A 27,947-nucleotide genomic window follows, 5' to 3' on the forward strand; every position below is an offset into this window, starting at 1 on the left:
CTCCCGAGAACGAACGCACGTGTAGGGCCAGGCTGCGGTTAGGACTTCCAGTGAGTTACTGGCATATATATTAGCTTACGCTCCTCTCTCTGAATCAGCCTGTCATTTCCTCTCTGGAAGGCAGCTCTGAGCTAGAGGCTCTGGTGCAGTGTTTCTTAACCTGGAGTTTTAGAGGGGTCGCAAGTGCAGAGCTGGTATTGGGGGTGGCAAGAAAGGTAATTGCCTGGAGCCACAGGGGCGCCATGAAACTAAGTTACATGCCTCAGCCCCGTGGGGGTGGGACTCAGGTTTCAGGGGTACAGTAGTTTGGAACGGTTAAGAACCACTGCTCTGGTGTGACACAGTGAGTGCATGGCAGAGCAGAGTGCGTTATTGTCGGGAATGGCTGGCTCTGGGGCACAGAGAGCATCCCTCTCCGTTACCTGTTCCAGTACAGCCGGCGCAGTAGAAGGCAACACTTAGCCCCATCTGATGGCATCTCAGCAGCGTGGCATGAATGAGGGCGGCAGGCAGGTTTCTACTGCGCAGGTGTCCATGACCCAAAAGCCACCGTCGCACTTGGCCCCTTGGTGGACGCCTCAGTTGGGAAGCCTAGTACGGAGCAGGCCCTGGAGACTGAACTACCTGCTTGTTCTCTGAAGATGATCCCTCCAGAAGGGCCCCATGTGGGGAAGGCTTGCCCTGCGCCTCCCCTGCCTGCTGGGCCTGCTCTGAGGATAAATGGAGGAGCCGGGCGCCAGGGCCATCAGGAGCAGCAAGGGGAAAGGAACAAGCAGTGCTGGGATGGTGATAGGTCCTCAGGCCTAGAATCTGAGCTCAGAAGATCGGCGAGAGCGGATGGCACTGTTCTATAGCAAGCCAGCCTAGCAGAGGTGCATGATCTCCAAGGGATGCTGTTGGCAGCTGAGCGGAGATCTCATGCGGCACAGGTGTCATGGGCACGATATTCAGCCCCTGGCTCGCCAGCACTCCACCGACTCTTCAGTGTCGCGATATTTTCAAAATGCAGACAGGCAGATCCAGGGCTGGCAAAGGCCGGAATCAGCAGGGCTGCGTAGGCCCTGTGTGCAAGGATGCCCCTCGCTGTGTTATATCAGGGCCCAGCCACTCCCAAGAACCAGCACTTTACAAAATCACCTGCGATGGGGGGTAGACACTCCACACTGGTAGACAAAGGGTTAAACAGGAGCTTGTGGACCCAATTAGCTCACAAGGTACACCTGGATGAGACACACACACACACACCTGCCCCCTGGGAAGAGCTAGGTCTACATAAATGAAGGTGCCCAGAGGAGTTGGGGGAGAGATCCAGGAGATGGCTTGTGGTGCTGGATGAGGAACAGGGAACTGAGGAGGACCTGGAGGGACTAAAAGCTGAAGGCAGGCAGAAGTGGCTGTGTGTGATTTTGGCTGGGGTTTTTGAGCTCTCCTGGGGGAAAGCCTGGGATCCTGCTATGCTGAACAACAAGGGGGGATTAAGAGGCGCCCAGGAGGAGTGGAAGATGTGTTCTAATGGGCACTGTTTATTTGGGACATGGTCTGCTTGTAAGGGGTGAGACTAATGACCTGCCCTCAGGCAGGGCCTGAAGCTTCATGAGAAGGAGCTGACTGAAAGCAAGATCCTGCAATGCTGTGCCCAGCCACGAAGGGTGTACTGATGAGCAAGTCCCTCTTCTACATCCTCACCCCTGGAGAAAGTGAGAAGGCTCAGCAGTGCCTACCCCCTGCAAATGAACATGGTGCCCTGCAGAGTGGCACTGGGCAATGGCATGGCTGTATTATTCCTCTCAACATCCACAGGAGGTTGTGGGGGGGAGAGAGACAATAATAATCCTGACTGTTAGACTATAAAAATGTAAGGATTTTATTCTTGGCAGGAATCTGACTGGGAGGCCTCAGTTTCCCCACTAAGTGGCACTGTGGTAACAGCCGCCTAGAGGTTTGTTCTCAAGGTGAGCTGCATGGGGGGTGAGCCTTGCCCATTGAGGGTGCCCAGCAGTGCCCATGGGAAGACCCTCTCGTTGGTTGCTCAGAGCTCTGCCATACATGAACCATTTCAGCAAATGTTTTCCAGGCTGGGTGTCTGCCGCAGGCTGAGTTATTGCTGGAAAAATCCAGCCAAAATGGCTCAGCTGCTTCTGCGACTAAGGCTAGGGAAACCCCCATTAAAATATGCTGGGGCCCTTCTGTGGGAGAAACTCTAGCATACTCATGCTTTGGAGCAGGGAGTTGGCAGCAGTGTGGCCTTGTGTCTGGGAGGTGCTTTTCGGCCATCCCCGTGACAATCTGTCCAGCTGGCCAAGCCATCAGCCTTTGAAAAATAAGTGTTCACATGCTCAGATGTAAAAATCTCCCAAGATCCATCCCTGGTGAGGCTGGGTCTATACACACAGTTAGCTTGACCCAGCTGTGTTGCTGAGGGGTGGGGCATAGTTATGGTGCCCTAACAGCTGGTGCAGACAGTGCTGTGTGGATGGCAGAATTCTCCCATGTGCCGCAGTTGCATTTCAAGTGTAGACTAGCCCTGAGCATGCGACACGCTCGTACAGCGGCTGGTACTGAGCCTGGCCATGCAGGACCCCCCAGAGCAGCTGAGTATGAAGGCTTTGCCCCTTCTCAGCCCCATGTGTGCGAGTGGACTGCACAGGGGCAGGATTACAGCTGGGCGGGCTCCTTTCCCTGCAATGGCTGCTTTGGGCCTGGTTGGGGCCATGTGCCCTGAGGGAGAGCAGGGAGCCCGTCTCCCCTCTACTGCCCAGGTGGTGGAGCAGGAAGACCCCTGATTTCAAAGCAGCGGGGACAAAAGCTGGAGTGAGTGGGGGGGGAGGGGGAGGGAATAGATGGTGTTGAAGAGTCTGGGGGGAGTGGGACTGGCTGGGCCCAGAGCCAGGGAGCTGGAGCCAGTGGGGCGAGGAGGCTGGACCCGGCAGGGCGAGGGGACGGGACAGGGACCCGGCAGGGTGAGGCCCCGCTGGCAGTGGCGCTGGAGCACTTTGCATAGTGGTGGAGGCGCTGAGACCCTGGGCACCGTCAAGCCAGGGCCGGGCAGCACCCCCTAGCTCCAGCCCACAGGCCGGGACAGGAGCAGGGCCGCAGCATAGTTGTCAGGCCAGTCCGGACTTGTAACACGCCCCATTGGAGGCTGCAGCCTGGGCCGGGCCCCAGGGCAGTACCTCCCCCCGCCATGTGGGGCCCGGGACGGTGAGCGTTGCCCCTGCCGCACGCCCAAGATGGGGACACGAATTTTCAGACAGTCCCTTATTTAGCCCCCTCCCATTCCTGCTCCTCGGACCCGCCCCCTGATTCCGCCCCTAGGGTACGTCACTTCCGCCCCGAATAAAGATGCCTGCCTATAGTCCCGGCCCTGGCGTCACGTGACAGTGAAACGCAGCTTGGACCTGTCGCCAGCTGCTCCGGAAGCGCCTCGCCTGATAGTGCGCATGCGCACCTATTTTTCCAGCCGGGACCTCAGGGCATCACTGCGCCTGCGCCAGCAGCATCCCCGGGTCCCGCCCCCAGTGACTCCGCCGAGTCCGTCTATCGGAAGCGGATTCGGGTTTATTTAATGATCCAGGCAGTCGCTTCTTCCCCGCACCACGTCGCGGATTTGGGGCTTTTTTTCTGACAGTTTGGGCTTCCCGGCTGGCTGCTGCTGGCTGCGTAGTATGAGGCGCTGCTTCCGGTTCGTGACAACTGGAAGTGGAAGTTCTCGTTGCTAGGTTACGCTAGTAATGTTTGTATCACGTGACACACTCCTGTCCAATACACATCAGCGCCCCCCAAAATGAAAAACAAACCCGTGATCTTCCAGGAACCAATCAGGCCGCAGCGTCTGTCGGGGGCGCATCGGATTGGTCGCGATCATTGGCGCCAGAGATGATTGGGTGATCGTGAGCGTCAGCGGGCCGGGGGCGGAGCCTCAGCCTGGCTTGTGGGGGCCCGGCCCCGGGGCGGTCTTGGGGGGATACGGGAGCTGGTGTACGCTGGGGGGGATGCTGGGTTTGTTGGGGTTGCTGTGGGGAGCTGAGGGGGGTGCTGAGGTTGTGGGGGGGTGCTGGGTGTGGGGGTTGCTGTGGGGGGTGCTGAGGTTGTGGGGCGGGTATGAGGGGATGCTGGGGGGAGCTGAGGGGATGCTGGGTCTGTGCTGGGTTTGTGGGGGGGATGCTGGGTTTGTGGGGGAGGGAGGCAGATGTGGCAGCAGCAGTGGCTGAGCAGCTGTGTTGCCAGCCCCCAACATTCACAAATCAGCCCCAAAGCTGTGAGAATGGCTTGACCCCCCCGGTATTGCTCTAGTGTTGGGCTCTCCTGCTGCAGGGCGCGGGGAAGGACTCAGCTGCTGTAGGGAAGGGCAGGCCGGCCAGGGCTGAAGGCAGGGAGAACAGTGGCCTGGCCCACAGAAGCAGTAATGAACCCACGCCCCAAAAAGAAGAGGCGACAATGATCTGTTCAACCATTTACTAACGAAGCGTGAGAACACCATGAGATAGCAAAAAATATATCTATATTATCATACTAGAATTATCCACTTTTATTCCAAAAAATCTCAGCTCTGAGGTTTACCCTGGCACCCGAGTTTCAACTGACAGGGCAGGTGGGCTGGGAGCTAGTGGCTGTGACTGAGGCTCCATCCTCTTTCCTTTCCTATGAGAATTTACTCTCATTTTGTAACTTTTCCAGCTTGGAGCTTCTGTAACAGCTGCAGACCCAGCAGCCTCCGGATGGCCCAGCTGCCTGCTAACACTTGTGCTATACTCATGGTCTTGTAAACATCTCTTCTAAAGAAAAACACAACCTGCAGAGCTAGTCATTACATTCCCTGGAAGAAGAGAGCTGGTCCCTCTTTAAGACTAGAGTTCCTATTACCAGTGCAACCTGTGTAAGACACCAGTGGGCTGACACAGGCTGGGCTGTATCACCCAATATGGCCCACCTATGATGGTCAGGGCCTGAGGCACAGATGGGGTGATACAGGCTAGACTGCATATCCTCATAATGCCCACCTAGCATGTATTAACTTCTTATTTTTCTCTGCTGTCCGTGATCCAAAGAACAAAAAGTGCCACATCTTTTCCAGACAGCTGAGGAAGTTCTGCAGACTCGGGGCTCCTTCAAAACGGGAGGAGTTTGTCCTTCATTAAACCCACCCATTCCCCCTTTATGGTCAATGCGCTTCCATACTGACACCGCACTTGGCTCTTCCACAGATGTCTGAGAAAATCGGAGCTGGGCAGGGATCAAATCCCACCTTTGCTGTCTCTGGGATTCGTTTCACATGCAATTTGCACGGGCTGTTTCTCTATGTCCCAGAACATGGTGCATGCACACGCTATGCAGGACATCCAGTTGCTTTTGGATGCTTGAGCCATCTTGGTTCTGATCCAGAGTTGGTTTTCTGGCTAGTGGAGGGTGGTAGGCCTTTGTCTCCAGCATTTCCACCTGCTCCGTTTGCACCCTTAACTGCACAGTCTGCAGTGCTCCTGGCTCTCCTGTGCGGAGTCCTTTCTCTTCTCCACCCCCGTGCCGCTCCCTCTCTCTTGTGGCTGGGGATCAGGTCTTGCAGGCTGAGAGTTTGGAAGTCAGTGAAATGGCCAACAGCTGCATTCAGACCTGAGTGCCTGGATCCTCCTTAAAGTGCAGGGCTTGTGTTTATGCCTCAGGCCAGCCTGGGCAGGGGGTAGAGGGGGATGTGAAAGGTAATATTGCTGTGGCTGGGATATACTCTGTGTTATAGTTGATTTTGCTTCTAAGACGGGAAATGCCCCAAACAAGCCCTTATGTCCCATCTCCCCTCCCCCTATGTCTATGCTTCCCACTTCCGGGGTCCTGCCCCTCTTCCCCATTGTGATTTTCTTTCTCACCCCATCTCCAGGTGGCCCCACTCCCTTGTAGCTGATTGGTCTTTACAAATCCTTGCCCCTCTAGGGCACACTGGACTGTGGAGTGAGTGGGTAGCGCCTGGGGCAGGCCCCACTCCAGCTCTATGGGTAGCGATGGCCCCTGGGACTGGGGAGCCTGCAGGGATCTGCTGGCCCAGGGATGCCCCAGCCCTTAGGGAACATTATGTGCAAATGTTAACAAACAAGGCAGTGAATTATAGAGACAAAGTGCTGGGGAGGCTTTCAGAGGGGTGAGGAGGAAGGGGCACCCTGCTCTCTGACAAAGATCTGTGCTAGGATGGCTGGACAGCACCCTGCCACAGACACCAGCTGCTGCCACCCAAGCCTTGGGCGCTCAGCCTGTGTGCCTCATTCTGCCACTGCCCAGCTTGGGCCAAGAAGTGCCTTTTCCCCTCCCTGTTCTCAGCTCAGCCAAGGGTATAAAGCAGGCCCTTCGTACCAGCCAGTGGAGGGCAAACCCAGCGATAATACGAGGGGTTCCCTCCTGAATGCCCCCTTGATCCTGCCTCCACCCCCAGGTACCTAAAGCCTGGTGCTCAGACCAGGGACAGATGAACCTGGCAGTTGCTGGCTGGATGGGCAGCTTGAACTGGTGCATGGCTGGGCACAGAGAACTAGCTAGCCATGCAGACGCTGATTCCCGACTGCTGCAGGCTCAGCTGTGTTCATTCTAGACAGCTGCAAGGAAGAGGTGGGAAACTTTCCACACTGCAGAGTCCACTCTCCTGCCTGCAAACACCCCCCTCCACGCCCCAAGTCCTGCCCGGCCAGCCCAGGGCGAGGGAATGCCCGAAAGAACACCAGAGAAGCTGCCTGAACCTTCTAATGGCAACTAACAAAGACTCTCTGGAGAATGGTCCCGCTTTCACTTCCCAATGGGAGCTGGCTGGCTGGGTCTGGGGGAAGCCCTGGGTTTCCTTGTACAGAGAGAGCTAGGAGCAGGGCTGGGGTTGGGGGTCAGACACTGAGGGAAGAGGAGGCTTTATGAGCTGTCACTGGTTGGCATCGTTGAGGTCCAACTCATTCATAGTCTCTTCTAGATGCTGGATCTGCTCCTCCGACTTCTTGTCTGACAGCAGAACCTCCACTGTGTAGCTGACCTTCTTGGCATGGAAGTAGCTGTAAGTGTTGTCGAACCGCAGAACATCTGCAGGCAGAGGAGAGAGAGGTTACTCCACGCTCGCTGTGAAGGAGAGAGTCCGAGGATGCTGTCCCTGGCTGGACAGACCCAGACCTGCAAATGCGGGCAATTATTTTGCCCGCCAGTGGCTGGAGGATACAGATGCAGGAGATATAAGCTCCCCAGAGAGAGGCTGTATTAACACCCTCTTGTTAGTAAATATTTATACAGGGCTATTTCATACGTGGCCATTTAAAGAGATTAAATACAACTTTCCAGAAGCCTGGGACTGCTTCTTATTTGCATGTGATGCAGCAGACAGAATGGGTTCCCAGGGAGATCCAGAGAACTCCCAGAAATCCTGTGGAGGTGCTAGTTTATGGAGTGTTCCCAGCAAAAGGCTTCTGGTTGCCCAAATGGCAATGGCTGATTTTGTGATCTGGGTAAGACCAGGCAGACAAATGAGAGAAGTGTTCTGTGTCTGCCACGCAAGCTGATGTGGCCTTTAGAGTTATTCAGGCTTACGCAGCCAACTTTTTTTTTCCCATGCCATCCACCCATTCCCTGGCCCATGTAATGTGGGGCCAGAACAGGCCCTGGGTATTGACAGGACAGAAACTCGCACTCAGAGCGGCATTTCCAGCTGTCAGATTAACTCACAGCCAGAGGAAAGCACAGAGATTGGCCGGGAAATTAACGTCTTGATTAGCAGAGGGGGATTCTCTGTATTTTCTTTCCGTAAACGCTGCCAGAGGGGATGTCCTTTGAGCCCCAGCTCCTCCCCCCCCAGCAGATTCAGTATGGGCGCTGCAGCCAACAGCTGGGGAAGCTCCCAGCAGGAAGGGAGAGGGAGCCACTTACAGACACCAGCCACGGAGCAGGTGAGGGAGCCGTCCTCGGGCACCAGGTGGGCATTGTAGCGCTGGTTCGGGAGCACCTCCGTCATCTCGCCAGCTCGCTGCCGCTCCCCGCTTCTCGTCTTCAGATAGACCCCGAAGCCCACGTCCGCCCTGTCGGACATGAACTGCCACCTGCCGGGGCACATGCCTTAGCCACATGGGGCGCCCATGACCCCTTCCCCTGCGGAGTGGGGGTGACCAGACCTCAGTACCACCCCACCCCCATACAGTGGGGCTGACCCAGACCTTATCACCCTGCAACCGGGGGAGCTGACCCAGACCTTACCATCCCCAGTCAGTGGGGCTAACCCATGCCTCAGTATCCCGCCCCCCTCATCCCTGACCTCAGTGTCATTCCAGGTAGCTGGTGTGACCCACAATTCATTAACGCAAGGCAGCTGGTCTGACCAAGCCTTGGTACCTTCCTTCCCCACCTCTGTCTGGGTGGATGGGCTAACCCAGGCCCCAGTAACCCCCAGGCGGGTGGGTGCCCTGTGCACTGCCCCCCCCCCCCCCACACTGTCACTGTTATCGGCTGGGCCCTGTGTTGCTTGTAGCACCAGGGACCGCTCTGCCCCTGCTCTCCCTACCTGAGCACGCAGCCTGGGAAGAGGATCTCGTACTCCATCTGGTGGGAGGAGCCCCGGTTCACCACCACCGAGTGCTCGTACTGCTGCTTCAGCTGGTCCCGCACGTAGTACTTCTTGGGGATGTCGCCGCCGTAGTTAATCTGGAACGGGCGAGAAGCAGGCCCTGAGCCATGAGGGCATCGCCCCCTGGCCTCTGCCAGTGCTCCCAGCCCGGGATCACACAGGCAAGATGGCCGAGAGGCCTCTCCCCTGCCAGCTCTCCCACTGGGCTCCCCATTGGTGGCTGCATTAGCAGAGCTGGGCTGGGACTGGCATGCCCTGCTGGAGGAGCACTGTGTGACAGCCCAGCATGCAAGTGGGGGCACTGGTGTTCTGGAGGGGGTCCCCGTACCTTGGTCACACACTTGGGGTTCCCATCTGGGTCCTGGAGGGCTCCCCCGTATGCCACAGGGATCTCCTCGGGGGCGATGTACTTCTGCAAGACCTCCTTCCAGTTTGCTGGCAGAAGAGAGAGGAGCAGCAAGGTTACAGTCCCGCCCCTGTTGGGCCATTCCCTCCCAGCCCAGCATTCGAGTGTGGGCAGGGGGCGATGCCATGGCGCTGGGCTGGCATAGCAGACCCACTCACTAGCCATCCCCCACCTTAGCCAAGACAAGGAGAGCAGGCGGGGGGGGGGGGGGGGGGCAAGTAACGCTCTCTGCTCCGCTGGGATCCTGCCAAGGGGCTGAGATAACTGAGGGAAACAGAACCAACGTCAGCCTTGAAGTTTGACGCCAGCTCTGGCCAGCTGTGCTAAGGAGAGCAGGGAGCTCAGCGCAGGGAACGCAGGGGGTTAGGAGCCAAGGGGGCATTTCTGTATCACTGACACTGTGTCCCCTGCACGGCACAAACCTCACCAAGGGCCGGGACAGCGACAGGCTGACGAGCTCGTCCCTGCTCCAGAACAGGCCGGGCCTGAGCATTTGGCGCCAGTCTCCTCCGCCTCACCTCGTCACTTCCTGAGCGCACACGACAGCCCGGGTTCAAAGCCAGCCTGGATTGGCAGAGCCCGAAAACCCGAGCCAGGGCCAAGGTGGCTTTCAGCCCAGTTGTGTGTGACACAGGAGGGATCAGAGTTGCTTGCCTCTCACGCGGGGCAAGGATCTTTATTAGCATAGGCCAGCGTTACCTCTACAGCTCCTGGCCCTGGCTCTCTGCGTTAGAGAACAGCACATTTCTGACACGGGGAGGAGATATCAGCCCCACTGGCTCCCCCTGGGGCAAGCAGACCGGCCAGTGACTGCCTGGGCCATGGAGCGTGACCTCCTGTCTCACACTTGAGGGACACGCTCAGCTCAGAGGAGAGAGGAAGTGTGGTCTTGGGGGCATGGCGTTGGAGGGGGACTCAGGAGAGCCGACTCCAGTTCCCAGCTGTGTGACCTTGGGCAAGTTGCTGCGTGTCTCTGGCTCTCATGAAATAGGGACGGTAACGCTCCCCTTGGGGGCAGGACTGTCTCGCTGTGTCTCACTGCTCGCGGCTGGGGCCTCCGCCACTGATGTAGAAGTGACACAAGGTGCCCTGGCCACCACCGTGGACTCCGCTCCCTGGGGCTCTCAAGCCAGCGCCCCACCACGAAATGCACTGGGTCTGGGCTGCTGCCTCCTCCCCGGGCCTGGGGCAGGTTTAATGGGGCTGAAATGAACAATGGTTGTTTCTGGGGCTGTGCAGGAAGCGGTGACCCCGAGGCATCAGCGGCCCGGGCACGGGGTTTGTCAGCCCAATGGCAGAGTAGAGCCAGCAGGGGGCGCTCCCACGCCGGGATTTGTTTCAGGAACAAAGCGGAGCGGGAAATACACAGGTGACAATCAAGGTGCCCTGGCCGACCCGACGGTTTCCCTTTAATAGCAAGGGACCAGGGATCGTGCATTGCTTTATGCTTTAACACAAGGGTCCCAAGGGCTTTACGGACTATGTACAGCACTTCACCAGCCTCTGGGGAGGCCTGCAGGCAACAGCCCCACCAGGCTGTACTGCAGGACAGGCAATGAAAAGTATTCGGGGGCGGAGGGGGGTTTAGAGAGGCAGAATGTAGCTCTGCAAACTGCAGCTTGGCCAGGAGGGTCGATGGATTTACAAACAGAGCCACGGGGTTTTAGACGCCTCGCGGTTTTACGTTTCAGCTGAAGTCTGGCAGTCCCAGCACCGCGCGCCCCTAGTGCCATGCCAAGACACTGATAGCAGCACCGCCACCGGGGCACTCACACCTGCCTGCGTCTTCCTGGCAGGTCTCCAGCCAGCCGCCGATCAGACCCGCCCCGCTGAGCCGGTGCAATGTACGAGAACGCTTTGAACGGGTTCCTTTATCCTGCCCAGCATCCTCATCATCACGAGACCGTCCCTGCCCCCCGTAACAGTCCTCTGGGAATGGGGGGACTGGGGCGTAGCATTCTGGTGATGTCACCGCACCGACCAGAGGCGGGTTGGACTCAGGTGGGCAGCAACTTCCCCTTAGAAAAGGGGCTCTGGGACTGGGGGACCAAGAGCCGGGCTGGGACGGAGGGCAGAGCCAAACTCACCTCCCAAGACGACAATCTTCTTGCGGGTGTCTTCGCTCAGGAAGTGCTTGATGAGGTTGTAGGCCACAGGGAAGAGCGTGGGAGCTGCGAGGATGGTACAGAGAGAACATAGCAGCATGGGCAAGAAATCCTTCCCACCAGCCTCTCACCCTGGCCTTCCACCTCCTGCACCGCCCCTTGCCAGGGAGCCCCAAGACCGTCCCCACAGATCCTGGCCATGGAGTGCCAGTGCTGCACCAATGGGACAGAGCGCGGGGCTTGGGAGAACAACATAGTACATGGCCAATAGCCTGGTGCATCTCCTGGGGCTGACAATGGTGCCTCCTACTATGCTTCACCAGCTGGGTACCAGCACTGTAGCCCCAGTGGCAAAGACAGAGGGTCTCCCGGTGGGTCTGCGCAGAGCACCCTCCAGACTGGGTATCCCCCCATGTTTCTGTCCCCTGGGGCAGAGACGTGGATGCAGCACCTCCCCCAAATGCATGTCTGCTGTCCCAGCTTACACATGTATAAGCGTGTGTGTACGCGTGCACGCATCTGCACAGCTGGGCGGGGAGGAGAAGCACACGAGGCTTGTCCTGCACGGGGTTAAACCCACCTTTAATCACAAACAGGCGCTTCAGGGTTTCGGGATAGTTCTCCTCAAACATGGACAGAAGCTGTGAATCCAAAGCAGCTTTAGTGAGTCAGGAAGACAGAAACCCATCCAGAGCCCTCCCTGTTCCCCGTGTCGGGAACTTGACTTCAGTCCCCACCAGCCAGTCCTGGGCTGGGGTAGCCAACAGCTGTGTGGATGGCGACAGAAACAGATCCACAGCCAGCTCGGACACCTGCACAAGGCTTGCAATGATCTCAGACAGGACACAGCCCTTCCCCACCACGGCTTCTGCACCAAGGGACAGGCAGTCTGGTTGCTTGAAACCGCAGTGACCCTCTCCTCCCCCAGTCTGAATCCCCGCCCCTCTGCCAGAAACAGACAGCAACAGCAATCAAAGAGCACAGGCCAGCACTAAATACCAGGAAAGGGCTGGCAAGCAATCCAAAGCCCAGCTCCGCAGGATAGAGGGGTCAGTCCGGGACAGACTGTCAGAGTCCCAGATCTGAGATCCACAAAAGGGCATTAAAACAAAACCAGCAGCTCTCCTGTCCCGGGTGACACTGGCCCTTTGAGAGGTAAGAGACCAGTGCACCTGTGAATGGTCAGCTGACACCTCCCTGTCCCAGCTGGGCTTAAGATAGGGCACCTGGGCCCTAGAGGGGAGGAGCTGGGAGATCGGCCAGCAGGCTGGGAAGCAGCAGGTAGGAGCTTCTTGGAGGAGAGCTGTAGAGAAAGCGTTGTGCAAGACCTGACCAGAGCTGGAGACCCCAGGTGAGTGGAAGGCTCGGGCAGTGCCTCCTCGGCAAACGGGGACGATCTGGCTTAGCTGGGGAAGGCGAGCCCGGGCTCACGGGGGTTGTTGTGGGAGGGTGGCTCCCCCTGAGCAGGGGGGACTCCCTGGCAGGCAGGCCTGGGGAGTGGAGTCCTGGGCAGCTCTTGGGGACACCTGACTTGGGGGCTGTGGAGACCGGTCACTCGCAGGTGGACAGTCTGGGGAGCGGGACCCTGCCGAAGGGGTGAAGGCACTGGAACCAAGTGCTGCTACTGAGTGGGTGGGTGGTGGGGATTTCCCTGGTGCAGGGAATGGAGAAGCCCCTGTACTAATGTTTCCTGTGCATGTTGGAGAATGGCCTTACTGTCAGGCTTTTGGGGAACTACTGCACTGGTGTGCATGAGTAAGCTGTGCCCAGAGGTGGGCTTGGTAGCGGACACTGAGACTATATTCCAGGGCTAGACAAAAAGGGAAACTGAGGCTGGGTGTGCCTGTCATGCTGCAGCCTGCCACTAGAGGGTGCCCTAGACGAGGGCAGCCCTATGACATCCGTAGAGAGGATGAAATTCACCTGTGCGTAGAGGACTAGAGCGACCATAGGGCAGACGTGGGACTCATGTGGTGCCCAGGCCTTGAGCCATAGCCTCTGCGTGGGGTTTGACCCCAAAAGAGTGACATTGTTAAAGCCTTTCCACGCTTATTAGAACCACACAACCACAGGGGGGAAGAAGCGCTCATGATTTCCTACAGCAATCTCATGATTACTGGGGCCCTGACATGATTCTCCAAATGGTTGGGGTTGGCCAATATGTGAGGATAAAACAGAATCATTCCAAACCAGCTACACTGGAAGCACCATCAACATAGCCAACCCCAAATGGTCAACATGTCACAAGTGAGATCTCCCCAGCATCAAGAGACTGGCTTGAAATTCATCAGATTTTAAGAAATAACTTGGGATTATTTGTATTTGCTTTCTGGGTTTCTTTTAGGGTTTCTTTTATTTGTATTTGCTTTTAGGGTTCATGTTTTTGAGGGTTTTTTCCACTGCCATAAGGGCCAGAAACCTTTTTTTGGTGGGTTTGGGGAGAGGGTTTAAATGAAAGCTGAAATTCTCACATATTCCCATGACTCGAGGAGCTGGGGCTTTAAGAAAAATCACCAGAGACTGCAAGACACACAATAAAACTGTGAGAGCTGGCAACACTGCAGAAACTACCCAAACGCCATGGATGCTGTAGGAACGAGAGAAGCAACCAAAATCAGCCTTCAGCACCTCAAACCCAGAAGATCAGAGGGCCCAAGTCATACATTAAACACTCCACTGAACGCATCCAGGAAGCCCTTCTAAACCGATCTAGCCCAAGCTTCCAATCCAGACACTTACCCAAGATACAGGTGTGTGCACACTGCAATCAGAAGGTGCCACTGCAGCATGTGTACATATTTCCAAGCCAGCGTTGATCTAGATCAAAGCGACTTTGCCCAGGTCGGTGGGTACACACTCAAGCAGCTGCCAGCGTCACTGCTATTGCTAAACGATGGCTGCGCTTGCACTGACCCCCCTGACTGCAGTGCAGACGTGTCTGTTGTCAGCTGGGCTAGTTAACGCCATGATCAAAAGAGATGCCCTCGGTGCAAACATCTACTGTGGTATCTGTGTGAGCAATAATAGCAGCAGCTGATCCTGTCAGACCCTCAATAAGAGAATAATACTGAGTCTGGCCAGCAACAATGTCATCCTGGAAAATCCAGTTGGATCCTTCCCGGGAAAGGAACCACCAGCCACATCGTTTAGCCTATAGCCACTCATCAACAAACAAACGGGGGGACGAGATATGCTTCCTAGCCCCAGGACTAACCCCTGAATCACCATGAACTGGACTTGGAGGAAAAGCATCTGATCTGAGGAAACTCATGCACCAAACCATCCTGCAGGATGAGACTAAGCAACATGCAAACAGAGACCACCTCTCCGCCCCCCACATCCCTACCTCCTCACCTCTCCATACGCCTCCACAGCTGGCTTCCAGAGATGCTTCAGGCCCAGCCCCTCACAGTCATAGATCATCATGACCGTCTCAATCCTCTTCCCCAGCTGCAAGAGACCAGAGCAAGAAGGTTTAGACAAACGCCCCTTGCAGGGTAACGTCCTAGGGAAACACACAACCAGCTCCAATCAAGACTGTTTTACTGTGTGATGGGTTTTCTCCCATTCACTTCCTGTGTCTTAGTGGCATCCTAAATGAGCTCCTTGAGCGGTCATCCTGGCAGATCTCACAGCTTTGGGCTGGGCTAGTCCAAGAAGACACCAAGGTTCAGAAGACGGTGTTGTGTGTGGCTCAGAGGGGACGCGCTCCTCTCACGTGCGGGCCCAATGCTCCAGCGTGGTGACGAGGCCTTGCGGGGGACCCCATCTTTCAGGGGACCCTCTGAGATTCCAAAGCTATTCCAACAACGCCGGGTGTTAACACCCGAAGTCCTGACCACATCCCAACACAGGCAGTGAACGTGCCTTCTGCCTCCCTGATTTCCACCCACTGTTCCAACTGGACACGGATTTCTTCTTCACTACCTGCTCTGAGCTGTTCTGCAGCGCTGCTGTGTGCTGCTAAACAACTGCATTTCAGTGCTGGGCAACGTGATCCTTGTACAGAGAGCCTGTTCCATTTCAGTTACTAGGATCCTAGCCAAGTCTGAATGCAAGTTTCTCCCGAGTCACACTCCAGGTTAGGACCCTGGCCCTCAAGAGAGAGCTCCTTCCCTGTCGTGGCCTCCCCAGGCCCAGATGACACTGACTCGTGGTGGGCCAGAGGTCTCACCTTCTGGGTCTGCCTGTCGCACTCCTGCAGCAGCATCTCGCAGTCACGGAACTTGTTTTTGAGCAGATCTTGTTTGGAGGCCGATAAGAGGATGCCTTTGGCATCAAGGGGCCCAATGATCTCGTACCAGATGGGGCAGCCATCCCGGTCGTACCCACACATCCCCCCGGACATGTACTTCTGAATCACCTGCACAAAGGAGACACAGGCCTCAGACTCCCTCCACTAAGCACAGCCACGCGCAGGCTGCACTCAGAACAGGTGCGGAAATCCAGCTCAGGTTCCACTGCCACAAGGCCTGAGACCCCGCGGCAGGCGGGGGGGGGGCAAATGGGGGCTCACCTCCGGGGGCGCCAGTTTATGATGTTGTCAGCGTCCATGTGCTTCCGAACCTCCACGTGCTGTTAAAACAAACCAGAGGGGAGCTGGTGAGAATGGTGGGAACCAGTTTGGGTGACTTTCAAGCAAGGACACAGGCAGGAAATACAGGAATCTGCGTACGTCTTCCACCTTCCTCCTATGAACGTTGCTTGTGGAGCAAAGCTCAGCCAGGTAGGGAGGAAGATATGGGTTACACAGCTGCAGCGTCATGAAAGATACAGGATCGGGTGTGTAACGGACAGCCTCTGCTCAGGAGGGACTCAGGACTGGAATGGGGGGGCCGGGGGCTGCACCTCAGGACTGTGGGGCATCAGCAGAGCTGGGTGTGTGTGGAGGTCAAGTCTGGAGCAGCAGGCTGGGACTGAAGCGCACCCTCTGTGCTGCACGGGGGACTCAGGACTGGAATAGCAGGCAGGCAGACTAGATGGATGGGGGGTCCCTTCTGGCTGAAAGCCTGTGACTCTCTGAGAAGAGGGCAAGAAGAGGTGTATCGGGGCGAGGGAGCGGGGCAGCTGGAAGTGAGGAGGAGGGGGAAGGAACGCATGTGTTGTGCAAAATACAAGAGACGCAGTGATCACTTAAATAAATACGTCAAAGGCTTCTGGTGTGAGCTGGACTGTGTGGAATCGGAGATTGGGAGTGCAAGCCTGCTACGTACGAGGGGGACTGGGCAGCTTTGTGAATGGCTGCACACGGGATCACGGGCTTTGATCCTGTTGGAAACAGCGTGTGTGTGCAGAGGGGCAGGCAGTGAGGGGCAGAGGGCTTAGGCACGGCTTCCCCCTCCCCCTCGGGAGGCAGAAAGTCCCAGGGACGGGACAGGGGAGAGGGGTTCTCTTACCTTGCGAAGCATGGCCTCCGACTTCTGCAGGTCAAAACATCGGGCTGCAACAGAACGGGGAGGTTACGCTCAGGGCCGGGCCCGCTCTGTCATTACCCATCTGAAACACTTGCCCGTGGAGTTCCTGGCGAACATGCCCGCACAGCAGCATGGGAGGCTGGCACTGTATCGTAGAGCCAGGAAAGTACGGGAACAGCAGGGCAAAATCAGCCCCCTCAGTGTTCCTGGCCCCTCAACCAGAGATAGGGTGGAGTCCACCTACGTCTCCCAGTCAGTCCATGGCTTCTCAGCTGAGGTGCCACTATTGGAGTGAATAGCACCCAGTGGGATGGCAATTTATTTTATGTGGACACCCGCCCACTGCAAACTGGGCTGAGACCCACCAACTCGTTGCGCACAAGCCCCCTGCCTGCCATCAGATGCTGCTGAGTTTCACTCCCTGCCACCACTACCTGGGCTGCATCCAAACCAGAGACCTAGACGGGAAAAGCTCCCTCCCATTATCGTTCTGCAGTGATGGCAGCGACTCCAGGGCAGCCTCGGGTCTGCCAGGGAGCCGTGCAGATGTCACTGACCGCCCATCCTGTTGACGATGCCCAGGATGAACTAGACTCTAGCTGCCCCTCCTTTAGCCGAGTTAGCCTGATAGGGCCAGCAGGCACCCAAAGGTGGCCACACTTTCCTCTGTCATGGAAGCGGGGAGCTGAGTCTGATCCAGGCCAGGAACAGCCTGGTATGCCCCTTTAAGGGCTAGAAGCCTGGGGCCAGCCAACCTGAGTTACCAAGTAGACACACCTGAGCAGGGACCCGGCGCTTCCCCTCTATGAGCTGTGAGAAGCTGGGGGTGAGACCCCCTCCCCCCCGCAGGGAGCTGTGGCAGAGATCGCACCAGAGCTGTGATGAGCAGGACACTCCTGCAGGGATTCTTGGGCCTGGAAACCAGAACCAGAGGCTAGAGGGCCAGGGAGAGCAGAAAAAGACTCCAGCCAGGTAAGGTCTGCCCCTGCGGGAAGGCTGGGCGTGGGTTAAAGGATTGCTGAAGTGGGGGGGGGGGCAAAGAACTTTTGTTGGACTTTGTTTTGGGACTTTGAGACTGACTTTACTAAACCCGGCCTCGCGGGGTGTTTTTGGCCATGAGTGAATCTCTAGCGGAGCATGCTGATTTACTGGGAAACAGGCCGGGCACCTCAGACCCACGCCTGGCTGTCAAGGGGCCCTCGGGGCAGTTTTCCCTGTTATGCCATTTTGACATCGCTGGGACTGTACCTCCAATACGAACAAACTGATACCCCAGAGTGGATTTCTGCCCCGGCAGCTCTCCGGATTTGTCTGGCTAGGTGCGAGGGTGTTGCCTTTATGGTGTTGGGATACTGAACTGCTTATGACACCGCTCGCCAGCTCCGAGTGCCTGGGCTCCCGGGTTGAAAACGCAATTATTGTGATTTAAAAGTAACGTTAAGGGGCCGCTCCCTCTTTCCTATTGCTACCTCCTGCCGATCCGGCCCTGGACGCCTCAGCCGGCTGTGGCAATTCTTTATATTCCTGCCTTCACTCTGCATCCCAAATAATAGTGGCTTGTGCGGCTCATGCGCGAGCAGAGCAGTAGAAAAACTAGTCTCCTGTCAGGGGTTTGTGGCTTGTCACAGTGACAGCATCACCATGTGAGCGGGAGCCCAAACTGGCCAGACAGAGGGCTCAGTGTTACCCAGCTACCAGGCGGTGCCCCTGGGTTTCTGCGTACCATCACAGACAGGTGCACAGGTCAAAGGCTTGGCAACATCCCTCCCCCCTTACTCCTCAGTAAGAGCTGCATTTATGAGATCTCTCTGAAGGGCTGCTAGGGTTTAAATCCCCCAGGTTCTTCCTGGGAGCTTTTCAAGCGGAAAAACCTCCTCTAATAAAAAACCCTGCAGTGATCTCCGCAAGCCCCGCAGCGTTCGCTGGGGCGCTGTCACCACCTGCAGTGACTGTATGGCCAATCTCATGGCATGTGGGGTCTTTTTTTCAAGTCCCAGCCTCTGGAGTCTAGTGATTAGGTGAGACTCTCACCTCAGTGAGTTTCTGGCCCATGGGAGTGTGGAGAAAAGCCTGATACTGTGACACCCCCCCAATGCTCCCTACCGGCTCCAAAAGCCGACAGTCAAGAAAAAGACCCAGGAAGTTGATTGGATGTAGCTGTCTGGGTGCCAGGACACGGGAGAGGAAAGATGGGAGAGGTAATCTCTTTTATTAGACCCATGTTTGTGGGCGAGGGAGACAAGCTTTTGAGCTTACACAGAAGAGCCGCTCTGGGTAAGCCAGAAAGTTTCTCTCTCTCACCAGCAGAAGTTGGCCCACTAAGATATTACCTACCCGCCTCGACGCGCAAACCTGATGAAAAGACTGGTGACTTTTAAGGCAATTTTTTAAAATTTCATTTTTGACGTGGGATTGGCACCAATCCTGGGAACGTGCTCGGAATTTGGAGGGACACCTGGCAAGACCCAGCCCCAGAAGTGGATCCACCTGAAAGAGCCATTGTGTGGCAGCTTCCATCTTGGCCAGCCCACCAGGAACTGGAACCGGGACCTCCTGAGCTGCGCAAGCTTGACAGCCACAACTCCCCACCTGGGGCAGTACCAGCCTCTAATCTGCTGCCGCTCTGGCACAGACAGCGGGGGCCCCTCTCACACACACACACTGTGGGTTACTTGCAGCTAAGGGTACTGCCCCATTCATGCACTCCCCCCGGCAGCAGATGGACTTGAACCCAGGACCCCTGGCCTAGGAAGCAGGAGTCCTAAGCCCAGCTGGCCTACTCTGGCATCCGAGTGGACCCCATGGAGCTGCCGCTGTTGTAATGCTGGTCCCAACACTCAGGGGTTTTTAAAAGCCTTTATTTTAATGACAAAACAATCTAAGTTTGGGCCCACGGTGTCCATTCATGCCTAGGCCAGAGCCTTCAGAACCTCAGCCCGTCAATTAAAAGCAGCCTGCTGTTTAGCCAGCCTGATCACCCCAGCCCCTCCTGCTCTCAGTGGACGCTGGGGTACTCCACACCCCTTACACCAGAGCAGTGAGCTCAGGGCCTCCGACGTGCATTTAGGGTCCTGGCTTCATGGGGCCAAGTACAAAAATCCTGATGGTGGAGGCCCTCCCTTTGGGGCCTGCTCCAGTGAAAGGCTGGGAGGTCGGAGCCTACGGGGGAGAAATGCAAAGGCAGGAGGGGGGAGAGTCCAGGAGAAATAGGCACCCCTGCCCTTTGTGCCTTTGGAAGCCTCCCCTTAGCACCGAGGCCAAGCAGGCAGGACCTGCAAAGCTCCTTGTTTTGGGATTTGCCCTGGATCTGGCATTGCTGGGCCCAATGTGCCCCGTCGCACGGGGGGGGGGCAGAAATATCCCCAGGTCAGGGCTGGGCATGGCTCTGAATTTTGGACTTTCCAAAACAGATAGGAGGGAGAAAATGTGAGAGGGTGCCCTGCGCCGCGATAACAGAGCTCACAGTTCACTCCTGCGAGATAAGGCGCCACGTCCCGCCTGTGGTATCAGCTGGATCTTTTCAAACCTCCCCAGCCCCCTGCAGATGGCACCGGGAGCTGCCCGGACTGGGCCTGCAGCAGGAGGGCAGGGCCAGGGAAATAAAAGCTCCTTGAGAGGGCAGGGCAGGGCAGGGCCGGGCCATCTTCGCTCTGCAGAGATGTGCCCCACGTCCCTGCTCTTCTCTCCACCCCCAGGGACAGGCCCTTTCCCTGCCTCCCCATAGGGACGTGCTCCCTGCCCCGTTCGCTGCTCAGAGGCAAAGATGCCCTGGCTGCCAGCTGGCTGCCGTCAGTTTAGTCTTGGTTTCCTGCTCGGCTCTAGCTGGGGGGTGTCCCGCTGGTGCCCGTGGCTGGGAATCAGATCTGGGGGTCCCCCCCTCAGGCTCAGGCCCCATGTGAGAGCAGCAGCAGGGCTGGGTGCTCGGGAAGCCCCTTGCCCCTAGATCCAAGTCAGCCCCCGGAACGGCCCAGACGGAGCAGACTGGCTTAGCAGGGCAGGGCCCCGACCTCTCGCGGAGCGGAGCTGAGCTCGCCGCCCTCTCCCCGCTGCAGGTTTGTGTGCAACCCGGAGGATTGTGTGCAACCCCACGGCGCAGCCTCCGGGGGCCCAACCCACCCCCGACTGACGGGCAGCTTCTCCCCCTCCCACCCATCCACTTCCCGTCTTCCATGGCAGCCAGGCCCCCGCTGGGGGACAGCCAAACCCTGGGCTGCCCCACGGCTCTGCTGCCCCACGCAGGGCAGGCTGCTCTATTGCCCTGGGCTTTAACGGAGAAAAACCAGCAGCTGAAGTAAAAACCTGACATGCCCCCCCGGCCAGCAGGGCTGCTTGGGGCCTGGGGCTGGATCTTACAGCGCAAGGCCATGGGGGCCCGCCACTGCACGAAGGGATTCCCCTCCCCTGCCCCCCCAGGGCTCAGCAGTCTCCGGTTGCCCCCGGCCCATCTGTTTTATTCCTGCCTCACGGGCCTGGGAGCAAAAGAAAACTCCAGGCAATGGCTCAGTGTCTCTGTGGGTGCTGGGTTCCGGGGGGGGGGTTCCTCGGGGCAGGGGGCACCCGCCTGGCTCCCCCCATCCAGCCCCATTTGCTCCTCCTGCCCCTTGGTACCTCGGAGCCAGCGCAGGAGGAAGTAGTCATCCTGATGGGGCAGGGAGGGCAGCACATCCTGGAGGGTCTCGCGGAACTGCAGAGAGAAAAGGGGCAGGATCAGCACGGCCGGGGGCACGGCCCGGGCACCGCGGGGCCCGCACAGCTCTGTCTCCGTTCAGAGGCCAGCACCTCGCACCCAGCCCCGAGCGCTGGGTCCTGGACGCTCACCCTTGATTCCAGGATGGGCTGTTAGGCGGGGCAGGGGCACAGGAGGAGTGGGTTTGACGGTGGAGGGGAGTGCGGCGGGCACACAGCACTCCCCCAGGATGTGCCCAGCTGCCAGGCACCAGGCAGGCCCAGGCCTGCTCTCCCAGCTGGCTGGGGCCTCCCACAAGCCTGCCCTGTCTCCCTCTGTCGCCGAGCCGGCAGGGCAAAGCAACTGCTAAGCACATCTGCAGCAGGCTGCGTCTCCTGCATGGGCCACGCGCTCCCGGGGCTGCCCCGCAGCAAAAGCCCCGAGGCCGAGGTTTGGGGCCCTGAGCTGAGACACTGAGACCACAGCAACCCACAGGGAGAGCGAGGACGTGGCTGTAGGGGAGGGAGGGGCTGGCTAATGAGCAGGCCAACATATGCTGTCCCCCGAGATCACAGCTCCAGGGAAGACGCTGTGGAGCTGGAAGAGCCCCATTGGGGCCCATCTAGTCCGTCCCTCTGGGCTCGAGGCAGGATTGTTCTCTGTCCAATCACCTGCCCCTGCCCGGGGGTTCATGCTGGGGCTCCAGGTGCTTTCGGCTCATGTCTCTCATCGGAAGGGCCTCAGCGATGGTGCGCGGCGCACAGCTCTGCATTTCATGCTGCTGCGGCCAGTTCAAGGCCTTAGTCCTGCTCATCAAAGCCCTACACCAGTCAGGAGCCGGCTCCATCAAGGACCATTCCTGGTTATCGCTTAGGCCGGATCCTTGGGCCCCGTGGGCAGAGCGAAGGGGTTATTAACCGGCTCCCCAGCCGGGATAAGAGATGGTCTCAGCCCTGAGGCACCCAGCCTGCCCTGGGAATAGGGGGAGACCTAAGGCAGTTGAAAGGCACAAGCAAGAAGCGTGCAATGGTCACGGAGCCTGCTGTGCTCCTGCGGCATCGCTGGGCATAGAGCCCAGACAGGGGCGAGATGGGGGCTGGCTGTGGAAACCTGTTCGCCTCACCCGGAGTCTGACCATCCAGGGGGGAGCGCCCGGGGCTGCCTCTGGGATCAAGCCTTCCTGCCTTAGCTGGAACGCCAGTCACTGCACAATCCGCCTCCCCAGAGCAACACCCCCCACCCAGCCCTGCAAGCCGAGAAGGGGGCTGGCCAAAGACACCAGGAAATCTACTGGGGACCTCCCTGCGCCTGGCTAATCAAGCGGCCAGGCCCCCAGATGCTGCTGTGAGGGGAGCCAGACAGATGCTAGGATCTTGTCCAATGCCCCGCAGTGCGGGGGGCAGTGCATCCCACCCTGCCAGAGGGGATGCTCCTGGTGCTCAACAGCAGCTCCTGCTGGCCAGGTGAGGAACAGCATGGCTGAGCTAGAAGGGAAACAGGGGTCAGTGATACAGGCCAGGGTAGCCCTGATCTCCGTCTCCCACAGTGGGAAGCGTTAAAGCAATCTTTAGGGGTCTAAATGGATCTCTTCGGTTCCTGAAGGGACCCTTCAGGGGCTAGCATAGGGCACAAAAGCACATGGATGGCGGCCTGTGGGCAATCTGTGTCTAGGCAGCACGCCTCTCCTTGAGCTGCCTGTCCACATCTGCATCCCGGAGCTGACCCCTGCTCCAGATACAGAGAACGAGGGGTTCACGGCTGGGATTGCTGGTGGGCAGCCCAACATTGGCCCCAGCCCAAGAGGCAGCAGGAAGCCCAGTACGTGGCTTAGGGTCAAGGCGAGCGCAGTGTGGGGCAGCCCCACGCCCGTGCAAAGGGCAGGAGAGGAATCCGTCACAAATAACAGCTGTGTGAGTTAAGCCTGAGCCTGCAGGTCAACTGATCCCCCCCACTCCAGACCCCAGGCATCAGGCACGGCCTCAGCAGGGCAATGGATAGCATAAATCTCAGAGGGGCAGGTCACTGCAGGTCCTTCCCTTCTTAATGAGGCTGATTCGATTATCGTGGTCTGAAATTAGGTGTAATTAAACCCGGGATTAATTCCTTTGCCTTGAGAACAGCAACACCAAGGAGCAGCGTGAAGGGAAAGGGAGGATCAGATGAAATCCCAGCAGTACCTCTGGGAAGCAGGAGAGGAGAATTTCCAAAGGTCTGTTGTCAACAAAAGCTCTGCCTCACCTGCCATTCCCTGACTCAAAGTTACTGCACAAAAGAGATTTCAGTTACATGCAGCTATGCATCAGATCAGAGCCTCTGCAAAGAACAGAACACGTCTCCGTTTGCAAACCTGCCCTAACCTTCACAGGACTTAAAATCTCTCTCTCTCTTATTCGACTGTCCATCTAACAGATCCCCTCCGTTCCCACTGACCTCATTCCGGTCTGCCTCTTATAACAGCAAAACAAGGGGCGCTCCCAAGACATTAAAAGGCAAGGTGGTTAAAAAAAGATAGGAGGAAACACTCTTTAAATGTCTAATTTGTCTCTGGAGCTCGCTGCCACAAGACGGGTCAAGGTAAAAAGTTTGATAGGATTTTGAAACAAAGAATAAGGTATTTATAGCGATAATATGGACGAATACAAATGTATAAAGGAGATAAACCTTCATGCTCCAAGGTGTAACCGCACACTCGTAAATCTGTGGATAGGAAGAAATGTCCCCCAATGGCCTTATTATTCTTAAGAGCCAAATTTTCGAGGCTGCCCCCTGATTTTGGGTGCCTGATTTGGGACCTGATTTTCAAAGTGCTGAGCACACCCATTTGAAACTAATGGGAGCTTTGGGCCCCCAGCAGGTCTGAAAATCTGGCCTCAGGGGTGGCACCCACAATCTGGGAGGCAGCGTTGGAAGATGTGTTACTGTCCCTTCTGGAAGGGTTTTTACACCTTCCTCGGAAGCAGCCATTGCGGGTCACAGCCAGAACCAAGCTGCTGAACTAGAGGGACCTTGGGTCTGTTGCAGGCTGGCAACTCCTCTGTTCAGCTGTGGCGCTGGAGTCAGAAAAGCAGAGGAGTCTCCAAATTGCCCCTGAAATTAAGGCAAACGCTTGGTTACAACTTCATCTCCCAGAGAGAGACTGGGACATTCCCAGCCCTGCCCCTCGCAGGGTCCCTGACATTTGTGCAAAGGGGGGGAGGGATGGTGAAATGCTCCCCAGCCTCTTTGCACAGGAGTCAATGGCCCTGCAAGGTGCAAGAATCAGGCTCGTGGGTCTAACACCAGAGGAAACCTTTCCCGTGCAGGCTGACACAGGCCTGTGAAATCTGACGAGCTGAGGCTTCCTCTGCTGAATGCAGATTTCAGTGGGGAAAGCAGCCATCTTTGAACGCTGTTTGGAGGTGATTTTCAGCAAGCCTTTAGGGGAGCTGTGCATGTCGATTTGCACTAAGTTACTGTTCCTTGCACTTGTTTATTTCTAGGCAGATAAAAGGAGCTGGGCTCCATGATGATTAGCTGCAATCCCTCACCCACACCCACCAGAGAGAGCTCCTCTGATGTCTCACTCTTCACCCTGGACCCTCTCCCTTGAATGCCAAGAATTGGGAATGAGGAAGAGGTTTCGCTCCTCGCCAACATCTCACCCTCTTTCTCTTTATTTTAAGTCAAAAGTGCCACTGAAACTGGCGGCCTGCGAGCTGATGAGAAGAATGCAAAACAGACCGGTTGGCAGCACGCAGGCTGCCAAGGCTCCCCCACCACTAATGAACTTGGCCCCATGGAGAAGCAGGGAAGTTGAACTGTCCCTATCTCACAGCTGGGGAAACTGAGGCACAGAAATTAAGTGACTTGCCTATGTCCATGCAGGTAGAGCTGGGAATAGACTCCAGATCTCCCAGGAGTACACTCTCCTCCTACCTTACCTACGAGGCTATTCTGTATTCCCTGGAGGAACACGTTTAAACCACAACAGCACCTGTGCTCTTCAAGTGGCGTGGGGGCTGGTTCTCCACCACCTTGTGCCCAATGCCTGTCAAGATTCCCTCCCCCATTTACAGCCGTGGTGAAGGACACCTGGCTCAAGGCAGTGGGGAGGCAGGCCAGGATCTGCAGGAAGGGGGTCGTGGAGGAGCACATTGGGGCTGGGTGCAGTTGCCTTCATGCACAAATCCTGGCCCTTACCTGCCTGTCAATTCACTGAAGCAGGTGCTGTTCCAGGCAGCCCTGCTCTGCTCCCCCAGAGCCTTACAAACCTGTTCACACGCCCGATCCAAGCTGGCTGCTCCTCCCTCTGAACCCAGGGGGATAGGTTCTCGCGGCTCAGCTGATCAAACGCCCTTGCTCAGTACAGGGCCATGGGAGCCCCAGATCAGGACACGCTGAGCCACTCGTCATCACCAGAAATGCTCCCACTTCCCAGGTATTTGTATAATTGGGGGGTGGGGTATGTAATTACGAATGCAACAATGCTGACTAGCAGAACCAGGCCTTTTCCTTTAACATCCCCCTCAGGGCTCTCCCCCCTTCCGACATTCAGCAGAGACTTAGCACCAAAGGAAGAGCAGTTTCATAAAAGGCCCCTGCAGATGCTCCTGGTGACAGGAAAGAGCTGATGGGCGCAGAGGGGCTGGGGGAAGGAAGATGGGAAAGGGCCCCAGGAAGGAAGGGGTGGAAGGTGCACAGGAGGCAGGGATTACAGGGAGGGAGCAGAGAAGGGGCAAAGAAGCAACCATGTGAGTTGGGCCACTTCTCCCAGTCTGGCCTAGCAGGAGGCGCTGCAGGGAACGGGGCAGCAGCCTGGCTGTGGAGGGGCTCAGAGCTACCCCGCCCAAACCTTCCTCTCCGGGAGAGGCAGGGAATGAGCCCGTAGGCTTTGCTGTGCGAAGTCCCAGCTACTCCTGGGCAGGGAGAAACAGGCCATGGAGGGAACAGGAGGGGGCTGCAGGGCCACGGTAATTTGTGCAGCCAGGACTCGTCATCTTTTTCACGCTTAAGTAACAACTACGGAGCTAATCAGCGCGCGAGCGCCCGCGGCCCTAAGCCTTTTTCACCAGCCACCTCCCTCATGTCCGGCCTCTTCCGCTAGTCACCAGGCAACCACATTCCCCAGCGGAGGTGCCAGCTCCCTCCCGCCAGGGCCCAGCGGCGACACGTCAGAACGGTCCCATTCCCCGCTCGCTCGGGGCACCACTCGGGGTGCAGGAGGTGTGAGGGGGGGCTTTTTCCTAGTCACCCCAGGATCCTTCTCTGCCCCTTTTTCACAGTCCAGAGGGAGCTCAGCAGCAGAACCCAGCATGAGCACGAGGCTCCCCCGAGCCAGACCCTCTGCCAACGTTTTCTGGGCTAATCACGGCTGGGACTGTCACTCACTCCTCCTGAGTCAGTTCCTGGAGCAGGGCCAGGCCGCTCCAGGCACCTGCATCCCACAGGTGCTAGGTGCTGGGGAGGGAGAGAAATCTCCTGGCAGGACGGTCCTGCGAAAAGCTGGGCGCAGGGAGATGTGAAATCCCATTCGCAGCCTGCGAGTGAGGGCAGGTAAACAGCCTCTCGCTCCGCTTGGGGGCCCAGATGTGCCTCCCCCAGCCCCCTTTCACCCCTCTAAGATCCCTGTCCAGGTGCTTGTGCAGCCCCCATCACTGCAGGATCCCAGCATCTCCAAGGCAGGACCCTTGGGGAGGGAAATAAGCCCCCCCCCGCAGCCTTCCCCCACGGGAGGAGGAGTGGGGGAAATAAAAGCACAGCTAAAGACAGGGACTGGGGCCAGATCTCACCTTGGCTAACGCCTCTGCCTGCCTGGGGCTCAGGTCTCCCACCCTGCCACTCATGGTCTCCTGGGTGCTGTTGATCAGCTGGCTTCTGTCTGCAGCCTCCTCTGACCACGGCAGTTCGCTCCAGCCTTGATCTTCCTGTGCCAGGCTGCAGGCTCCACCTCTTAAAGGCGACAGCTCCCTGGCAGCCCTGACAGGTCTCAGACATGCCGGAAGCATGTAGAAGGCCGGGCAGGACCGGCCTGGCTGGAAGGAGAGGGCTCGTAGCCAGGGCGCTGTGGCAGGGGTGTCGGGCAGGGAGCAGCCGCCCCCGTGTGTGGCTGGCACGGTCTGGTACGGCCTCCTGCCCCTTGACAAGCCGTGATAATAGACGGTAACTTTCGTGCCTTTGGCCTTGGACTCTTGCTCTGCGGCCCAGTTCGTCCTCTCGGTCACCAGCCTCGTCCTGCCGGGGCACAGCTGTTGCCGAAAGCTCCGACTGTCCCTGGGAGGGAGAGTGTGTTTGCGCTGAGAAGAGATGGCAGATTTTGACGCCACCTTTTTGGTTTGTTCCTTTGGCTCGGAATCGGGAATTCACCCAGGGATCTCCCAGTGTCTGCGCCCACGCACGGGACATTCCCCACTCCCCAGACACCTTCTTGCCCTAGTCCTGAGGCCCTCCAGGGAACAGGCTAGCCCCTAGCACAAGCTAGAGCGACCAGAGGGCTGCTCTAACTTCTGCTTGGCTGCAGCGGTACCAGCATTCCAGCAGCCAAGACTAGGCAGAGGGCACGTCCACCAGTGTAGCCTGTGATTGCTCTAAGGCAGGAGCTTCTTGTTATTGCTCCGTACAGCACCTGGCGCAATGGGCCCTGGTCCTGGAGTGGGGTTCCTAGGTGCCACAAACATTTAAGAATAACTAAACACCCTCTCCCACCATTATGCCCTCTGCTGGGAGCTGCACCAGCCAGGCAGTCCCCCATTATCAGGGGCATCTTCAGGGGCGACTGGCTGATGCAGCTTCTTTACTCCTGCAGAGCTGG

The 27,947-nt window shown here is 57.5% G+C and overlaps 1 protein-coding gene and 1 long non-coding RNA gene across 2 annotated transcripts; one reads left to right on the forward strand and one right to left on the reverse strand.

Moving 5' to 3' along the window:
• Positions 1–3,311: 3,311 nt before the first annotated feature.
• LOC137154511 (uncharacterized) lies at positions 3,312–7,245 on the forward strand. Its single transcript, XR_010920225.1, has 2 exons — positions 3,312–3,884; positions 6,938–7,245. It is a non-coding gene; the product is annotated as an uncharacterized lncRNA (long non-coding RNA).
• Positions 4,406–27,074, reverse strand: SEC14L2 (SEC14 like lipid binding 2). The gene is given in 12 exon segments (XM_067550206.1): positions 4,406–7,044; positions 7,879–8,048; positions 8,507–8,646; positions 8,898–9,004; positions 11,063–11,146; positions 11,661–11,721; positions 14,435–14,530; positions 15,255–15,443; positions 15,572–15,655; positions 16,477–16,520; positions 21,103–21,178; positions 26,929–27,074. Coding segments are annotated over 12 exon segments (1,260 nt in total). The 5' UTR covers positions 26,983–27,074; the 3' UTR covers positions 4,406–6,889.
• Positions 27,075–27,947: the final 873 nt, after the last annotated feature.

The sequence above is a fragment of the Emydura macquarii genome, unplaced genomic scaffold (genome assembly GCF_026122565.2).
Source record: "Emydura macquarii macquarii isolate MOO-44397 ecotype Brisbane River unplaced genomic scaffold, CSIRO-AGI_Emac_v2 contig_1254, whole genome shotgun sequence".
In the NCBI taxonomy this organism is placed as follows: domain Eukaryota; kingdom Metazoa; phylum Chordata; order Testudines; family Chelidae; genus Emydura; species Emydura macquarii.